The following is an 8748-nucleotide window of genomic DNA, read 5'->3' as shown; positions in this document are numbered from 1 at the left end:
TCCCGACGACTCTCATGGGTGGCTTCGTGTACCATGTATGCGACCCAGTTGAGGAATTTTGCATCGAACAGTCTTTCATTTGGTATTGTAGGGGAATAAAAATCCAAAACAACACCTTATGTGCGTAGGAATACATCTAAAAGGTATTAGCAGTTCGAAGAGAAGACGTCGGCATGCAACTGAAATCGGTTGAAAGATTAGATATGTCTGCTCATTGTCTGTAGGCCAGTATATATGCATGGTACAACTGAAATCATAATTAAGGGGGAACGTCAATTTCCTGGTGCTAGGGCATCTGAGCCTGAGGATACAGCGTAAGTTACTGATATGAAATAATCCACAGTACCTTCGTCGCCTATATCGTTGACATGAACAGACTCGAAAATAAATCTATTCTGGTGCTCATTAGTTCAGTACCAGGGCCTGGGGATACATGAAGTTCCCTAGGCATTGCATCACTAGCTAGTGAGTAGTGACATGGTATTTGGACATCAGCGTCGTGCAAGGCATTTTGTCGAGCAGCTCAGGTGCAAAGGCCAGAACAGACTGTCTCAATTGCAAGCCAGTGAAGGAATCTCATGGTCTAAGTTGTTGTATAGTACATTTCAGCATCTAATAGGTGTGCCAGTTCGTATGAGGCTGGTAGCCATCGACGGTCATCTAAGACTGCGCCGGCACCGGTGGAGGGCGCTGGCCCTCAAGTGCAAATTTGTGAGGACTATGTATGTGATGTAACAGAGTTGTCTCACACTCCACACTACCACGTATATCAAATAGCAGTGATAAACTAGTACTAGTAGACCAACACTCTAATTCCTTCACACTTAATATTGAAACATTCAGTACCATCAGTACAGCCAACAACAACAAGAGTTAGCATGAGTTGAGTTTGGGGTCGTGGTAAGAGAGAAAAAAGAGCATGAGTGCTTCACATCACAGCAACAAAAGTTGCACCCACAGTCGGTTGGTGCTACAAAACTGTAAACTAACTCTGTTTCTAGGCAATGTCTATGTGGAGGCTCGTGGTAGTCCTGATGTGCTGAGCGATGTATATGTAACTAGCATGAAATGCATACGTTGAACCCGCGGGAATGCTTGCATGCTGGGTATATTAAAATCTACTTCTTGTTCTTTGTGGATTATTTGCCGTGGTCCTGGAGCATGTCCTGCAGCACGTCGTCGTCCAGATACTCCAACTCCAACACCCGCCGGCTGCTTCTGCCCTGGCATGGGATAAAAAATATATATATGACGCTATAACAAATACATGCATATAGTAAAATCAATATGTGCCCAATGATGGGATAAAAATACATATATTTATCTGGAATTTATCAATATATCAATAGTTACAAGTAGGTTTAGATGGAACTCACATCAGAGCTTGCCTCTCCCGGTGTATCTTGATGCACTTCATTCGGAGCATCTTTGGCCTGTTCAAATAATCAATTAAGGACACTTCACCTCATTTGCTGGCTCGGAGCAACAATAGTGCAAATGGAGATGTACACAAGCTTTCAAGATTAAGTTTTGGGGAGGGATGCCGTGGGAGTGATCTTACCTGCTGTGAAGTAATCACGTCAGTATTAATATATCCATCCGTAGTTTCTGTTTCATCGAGTCTACTGATTATATGTTTTGTATCCGGTCTCTTCGCTGGGTTGAAATCGGTGCACTCTAGTCCTATCTCAGTACATACTCGTACCTGTTCCAGTTGTACATCACGCTGTGATTTCTTCAACTTGTTACTCCAACTTTCAACTACCTACAAATTGAACTTGTGAGTTATGAACAGAAGCACCATCCTTCTAGAAGTATGCAGTACTACATACTAGTCCCAGACATGACGTACGTCAACAATATACACAAAACCAAATCAATTAAACTCCAAACTAACAATAAAATTCCCCAAGAACTTAATTAGGGCCCGGCCCTAGTTTCTTCTCACATATCGGAAGAAACCAGCTATCAATTTAATTAAGAATAAATATGCATCCAAGTTCATATTGGAGATAACTTAAACATGGGTGATGAGATTCTACAACCACTCTCCCACACACATATGCTGGCCTTTCTTTTTATTCTCACATATAGGGCCATGCAAGTTTGTATCTTCTCAACCATCAAAACAAATGTGAACAGAACATATTCTTTTTTTGAAAAATATTACTCATCCAACTATATGTATTTTGATGCCTTTTATTTTCATTATCAATATTTTTTTATTAGTGCCAACACTGTCTAGGAAAGACAAAAGGTTTGTGTTCCCAATTTTTGCTTTCCGCTGTTGCATGTGTTACCAAAAATAATATTCGGCAACATGAGGAAAGGTAGATTCGATCATGGATCAATCATGGTTAAGTCACCTCCTATAAAGTGTGGTAGAGTTGTGGGTGCCTTCCAACCACCAGATGGTCAAATCCTAGTTTTAATATTTATAATGTCATAGGATCGTCTTTCTGTCAAAATATATGCTCCATGGTGGATTTATTGCAAAAAACTGATAAAGAGCGAGATTATGTTGCGTCTAAAAAGAGAAACAAGTAATGCATTTGTTTTGAAGTATAGGGTTTATTTCAAAAGAAGACCTAAAAACTTCTTACATTGTCAACAGCGTGATACCCCCTCTTCCCTGTGAGTATCTCTATGATTATTACACCAAGACTGTAGATATCAAGCCGATACGAATGCCGATATGTGATTTCAGTATGGTCACAGAATTCTGGTGCCATATATCCGCTGCATTAATATATATCCATGTGATTGGTTAATGTGCAAGGTAATGTAGCGTTAGTATAAATTGTAGCAGAAAAAAAATATTGAACTTTCAAGTGACTTAGCAAACTTACAAAGTTCCAGCTATCAAAGTAATAACCCGGCTTTGCATTTCAGCAAAGCACCTTGATAGACCGAAATCAGCAATTTTTGGTACCAAATTATCATCCAACAATATATTTGCGGGCTTTAGATCGAAGTGGACAATATCTTTCTGATGAAGATAATGTAACCCTTGACAAATTCCTGTGATAATTTGATAGCGTTCTCTCCACTGAAGTCCGCGGGATGTATCTACAAAGGGGAAGGATAAAGAAAGGTTAGTATTATTTGACATACTTCAAGTCTTTCATATTCGAATGTATAGATAGTATATGCCATGGTGAGCACTATATGTGTGACACTGAACTATATGATCTTTATAACAATGAAAATAAAGGATAAAAGAAACTTTTTTGTGCCACAAGAATCCTACCAGTGATATACTCATGAAGACTCCCTCTAGGAAGATACTCGAAGCAGAGCAACCTTTGGTTTACATCCGCCATGACGAATTTTCCATTATACCTTTCCATACTGCCTTGTGTGTCAGCACAATATCCTAGAAACCGTACTATATTTTTTTGATTTACCATCATGAGACATTCAACTTCCCGGTGGAACTCCTTCTCATGCATATACGTATCGGACATCCTCTTTACAGCGACAGTCCTATTCTCAAGCTTTCCCTACATTGAGAAGATGCCTTGTCAGCAACAACTTCAGCTAAAGTTTCATGAAGATCAGGGCAGAGCAGAGTTTACCTTATAAACCACCGCAAACCCACCCCTGCCAATTTTCTGCTCATAAGAGAAACCATTTGTGATTTCTTCTAGAAGTGACAGTGGCAGAGCCTTGGGCTTTGCTGTTTCATCACATAGCATGCACTCGAGGTCCCATGGTGTGATAGTAGATCGGCGTTCCATTTGCAATTAAATGCGACGGTACCCCTGAAACAAGAGCTAGCACAATATTTGTGAGGCTACTAGACCCAGCTCCTTCGATTACTCGAGTTTTTTTAACACGTAAATACACAGCGATCGTGCACTGTTCTGTATTTTACAATAGAAGAAGTTCCACAGCAAGATTCCTACCATTTCTAATATCGTTTGCACTTAATCCCATAAGGATGGCTAGCAGCGTGTACTAGTATCTAAACATGGACTGAAAGAGGTAAATATTTTGAAACAACAGTACTCGTCGGTATTACTTGACACATATTGTGAAACAGAATAACATTAAGCAGTTGTTAGCCATCCTTGCCCACCATGACTCAACGTGATTTATAGCATAATAGCTTATTTTCACTCATGTGTTGGTAGATCCACAAATCTCTCCACACACACAAAAATGCCATCCAATATGTAGTTTCACAAATCTTAAGCCTCCACCGTCTGCTTGCAGTTTGAATCAGTAGAAGAAACACATAAATCTCCTACCAGTGGTGATTGCATAGACAATCAGAACAAATTAATTCTGAAGAAGATCCTGAGTCAAAAAAGAAATCTGGAGAAGCTCTTCTCAATGAAATTTTGGTAATTACCTGTATGCCAAGGCGAGAGGTTGAGATGATTTCTTCCACGCTAGGACAACGGATCACTTCTCAAGCTGTCAAAGGGAGAAGGCAGATAGCAGAGTTCCACAGAGGTGAGATGAGATCGAGACCGTGTCAAAAGGAGGGGAGAGGAAGGGATACTTATATTAAAAAGCCACCCCCAGGTCATTACTTTATTAACTTAATATAATTCTAGCAGTGGCCAGGGGTGTGATCATTGTGATTGTATCCTCTTGATGCTACATTTTGAGCTAATAAAATCCATCCTTTGTCGAAAATAAAGTAGTGGGAGCATTTTTCAAGAGCAAGCACACCAGTACCAGTACTGCTGCTACTAGTAACAGTAGGATTCTATCACTTTTTCATCCTCTGTACTATATTTTCCTCTCTTTTTCTTACTTTGTTATTTCATGGATGATGCTGGGCTGGAATTAAAAAGCTTGTACAAAAAATGTTGTGATGGAATTAATAGCGTGGTATTTAATAAGGCGAGAAATTATGTAAAGGGGAAGCTAAATAAAGGTCAGGAACAACCAGTTAAAGCTAAACCACCCACAACAATAAAGTGCATGAAAAAATGGACATAATGATTTAAAGGTTGATTGCGTAATCTGCTTTTATATATGGGACTTCTATGTTTCAGTGTAAAAGACAGACCAGCTAGGTGCTACATCACACATGATTTACTAACCAATCTGGTTCAGCTGTATGGTGACTAAACCTTTTGATGTAACTGAGCCTGAGGATACTAGTTCGCTAGACATGGGAAACGGTACTAGTGACAAGTTACATGGTATTTGGACATGATACATGTATCTGAAATATGTATCCACATGAACCAACTCAAGTCTGTATACAGTAAGTTCTGATGGAACTAATAATGTACTGGTAGTAATTGATAAGGCGGGGAATCACTTGAAGATGAGGCTAAATAAAGGTGAGGATAATTAATTAGTCAAAGTTAAACCACCCATAAAGCCATAGTGGATTACACCATTGTGGAATCTGCTTTTATATATACTACTAGTATGTTTCAGTGGAAAAGATAGACCAGCTAGGTCTTGCATCACATTACACATGGTTCCTTTTTTTTCTTTTCTTTTTGAAGTAAGCATCAGGATACCTCGCAAAAAAAAAAGTAAGCATCAGAATAAAATGATACATGTATCTATTCCATACATCCACACGAAACAACTCGAGTTGGCAGGCGGCATCCGGGAGCAAGCAGAACAACAGGGATGCGATTTATCAGGAGGATAAAGGAGTGAGCCTGAGGATTTAGGTTCGCCACTGACGTTGCATTTGGACGTCATCGTCAAAGTGCATGGCATTTCATCGAACAGCTCAGGTGCAAATAGCCAGAATAGTAGTCTGGTCATGGTAGAAGGTGTAGCAGGATAACTGATCAGCAGGTCAGCCAGTTCGCAAGAGGTTGGTGGCCATCATCGTTCGGCAAAGTCTGCAACATCGATCATGGAGGAAGTGGATGGTGGTGCTGACTCCGTAGGTACTGACACATCGATCTTGCCAGGCCTACCATCGACGCCACTATGACGCCAGACAATGTCACCTCCCTTCGGGCGTCCATCATCATATACCCGTCGCCGAGACGCTGTTGTGCCATGCCGCTGAGGCTCCACATCATCGATGTGTGACATGAAACATCGCTCCACCACTAAAACCGTCCACTGGTCCCTCGAGCCAATGCACGCCTCCAAGAATGACACCCCCAAGGAGGGAACGACACAAGAGCGCCATCATCTGATTAACTGATCAAGGGTTTCCCTCGGAGGTAGCGGAAGGAGTTGGGAGCTTCACCTCGATGATGCCTTCACGAAGGAAACGAAGCCAAGGGTGTCACCCATCACAGGCTCCGTCCACCGGCCGAAGACTAGGTTTTCACCGGGATCCGTCCAAAGAACATCCAACAGACAACCTATAAATCTGCAAGATCACCTTCAAAGCCCTGGATCTGGCCACCCAAATCTGGCAATCACCCACAACCACACTGCCATGGTGGTGTAACCTGACGCTCCGGTCATCCGTCCAAGTCAACCACTTGAATGTTTGACCAAGATTATAGAATAAAATAACAACATCTGCGATATCTAATAGATAAAGTATGAAACTACTATTCATGATGGATCTAATGATATAAATTTTGCAGTGCGGATATTGATATATTTTTCTAAAAACTTGGTCAAACATGCACTCGTTTGACTTTTGAAAAAAATACACTTGATATAAAATAACGGAGGGAATAGTAGTTAATAAGGTGAGGAATCACTTAATATAAGGTTAAATAAAGGTGCGGAATAGTTTGTTTAAGAAAAAGGGTTTCCCCCCGCTTTATATTATAAAGCAACTGCCGAGCATACAACCACCGATACCACAAAAAGAAAAAAGAAGAAGAAAAAAGAAGGCAACAGAGGATACAAGATGCAACCGGACAATAACAATCCTGACCACCCTAGAAGCTAGGACATCGAGGATCACAGCAATTTCAGGACATGCCCACGATACGCTCACGCTAATGGAGTGGCCCGCCGCCGGAGGAAGCGCACAACCATCAACTCCCATACCGTTGCCGGCCATCCGAGAGCATGCTTGATCCCGGATGGACTAGGAGAGGATGGCAACACGCTGCCACACCAACTCCGATCAACGCCACCGCCTCGGGCCATGCCACGAAGAACACCGAACATTATCGAGCAGGACCAACTGAAGACCGGCAACCGACCATGCCAAAGCCGCGACCACCACGCACTCGTCCCAAAGGCGGCGTCTTCAAGAAGAAACCGATGCCAAGACGCCGTCGCCGCCCAATCCATGGGGATTCTGGTTTTCACCCGGTACCAGGAGAGGAGGAGCATGTGCTAGGACTCGATGCCGACCCCAAGAAGTAGAACGACGACGGAGCGCCGCCGGCATCATGGCTATCGCAGCTCGCCAAGGGTTTCCCACATCCGTAGCCCACTCCAACCAACCACCAAACCAGCCCACGAGGTCACCGGCAACCAAGTTGGCGTGGGCGGCCATCGAACGCCGAGGTCGCCGTCTTCAAATCGATATCCGAGCTCACCGCCGACTCGCCGCCCACACGGCCAAGTCCAGCGCCCGGAACCATCAGCACCACCTCCCCCCTTCGCCAGGGAGGGGCGCCCTCGCCGGAGGAGGCCGTCGCCGCCGCACCTGCGCCACCCAAACTGGAGGCCCCGCTGCCACGCCACCTGCCCCGCCAGCCGCCGGCTACGGCAGGGGAGGTCACCCGTGGTCCAGGCCGCACGCAGCCCCGCCACCCGCCGGTCCACTGCCGCCAGATCTGGCCGGATCCGACGGGTGCGGCACCATCAGAGACCGTGGCCGCCGTGCCACAAGAGCAGACCCCGCGCGTGACGCCGCCAACCACGCGCGCTGCCGCTCAGAGCCCCTGCCGCCGCACCGCTGCACCCCGCGCCAGCGCAGCGCCTCCGCGCGCCCGGGCTGTCCCACGCTAGCCGGGGGAAGGCGAGAGGAGGGGAAACGAGACCCCGCCGCCGCCGAGGCCAGCGGGCGACCGGCTGGCCCTTGCCGACAGTTTTCCTTCTCAAGTAAATGTCGAGTACTATGCTAAATTGACATGTCAATTCAAAGCCACTTACTTTCTCATGACTAAATTTCTTCTTTTGTTCTAAATCATGTCTGTACTACATTTGCGTAAAGGTTTAAACACTGCAGTTTTGTCTGAAGCAGCGCACTATTAGCTACTTCACCAGAATGATATGGTGGCTTGAACTGTAGAATTGTGTGAATTTACACTGAAACGAACTTATCTTCAAAGAGGTTGATTAATTACAGCTTTCAACTCCAAAGTGCCATGCTTGTCATTTAAGATAGGTCAGAAAATCTTTACTCAAATATTTAGGCAAGAAGTCTTGGCAGAAAAGAACTTTACTATAACTCATATTCTACTTATCTATATATGATATAATGTTTAATCTTCCAGCTTTGCTCTTCAGTTCTCACATACATGACCTATTTGGTTTTTGTTTCATACCTTCTATTATGTGTGTGCAGATGGCTGGCAGGATCCTTGCGATGTGATGAACATCATTATATGATTTCACACAGTATGTTTGTCGCACTGTACTAGTGGAAAGATGATGTTGAGTGATTGTCCGCAGCTGCTGCCTCGCACTTGTCCATGATGTCTTGCTTGTAAGTTTGGTCTGACCACTTCTCTATAATATCACCCCTTTCTCATGTAACCTTTCCAAGGAAACCTTGGCATGGAGCCACTCAAACTAACAACTATTTTTTTGTTGTGAAATGTAGGCATGCATATGATTCTACCAGCCGTGGAGGCTTGAGATAGGACCAAAATCGTTGGGCCACACCAA

At 43.9% G+C, this 8748-nt stretch overlaps 1 protein-coding gene across 2 annotated transcripts; it reads right to left on the bottom strand.

Moving 5' to 3' along the window:
* Nucleotides 1–823: 823 nt before the first annotated feature.
* Nucleotides 824–4471, bottom strand: LOC119314833 (cysteine-rich receptor-like protein kinase 10). Of its 2 annotated transcripts, none has more exons than XM_037589520.1 (8): nt 4358–4471; nt 3579–3764; nt 3251–3503; nt 2850–3069; nt 2604–2739; nt 1562–1765; nt 1377–1433; nt 824–1223 (listed from the first exon to the last, which is right to left on the bottom strand). In XM_037589520.1, exons 2-8 carry the CDS (start codon nt 3738–3740, stop codon nt 1140–1142), a joined length of 1116 nt encoding a protein of 371 aa, XP_037445417.1. In that variant the 5' UTR covers nt 3741–3764; nt 4358–4471; the 3' UTR covers nt 824–1139. The 2 variants fall into 2 exon arrangements, with proteins under 2 accessions (XP_037445417.1, XP_037445424.1); XM_037589527.1 differs by having other exon boundaries at nt 3579–3776; nt 4358–4449.
* Between the last annotated feature and the right edge of the window lie 4277 nt (nt 4472–8748).

Source organism: Triticum dicoccoides, chromosome 1B, assembly GCF_002162155.2.
Source record: "Triticum dicoccoides isolate Atlit2015 ecotype Zavitan chromosome 1B, WEW_v2.0, whole genome shotgun sequence".
NCBI classification, from domain to species: domain Eukaryota; kingdom Viridiplantae; phylum Streptophyta; class Magnoliopsida; order Poales; family Poaceae; genus Triticum; species Triticum dicoccoides.
Note: the sequence above shows the minus strand (reverse complement) of the source record. Positions and strands in the feature narration are given on the sequence as shown.

Excerpts from the sequence above, each read along its gene's own strand:
- LOC119314833 (XM_037589520.1), bottom strand. The coding sequence starts at position 3,740 with ATGGAACGCCGATCTACTATCACACCATGGGACCTCGAGTGCATGCTA. Across the intron at positions 2,740-2,849 it reads ACTTTGATAGCTGGAACTTT|CGGATATATGGCACCAGAAT; the intron begins GTAAGTTTGCTA and ends ATATTAATGCAG. Across the intron at positions 1,434-1,561 it reads ACGTGATTACTTCACAGCAG|GCCAAAGATGCTCCGAATGA; the intron begins GTAAGATCACTC and ends TTATTTGAACAG.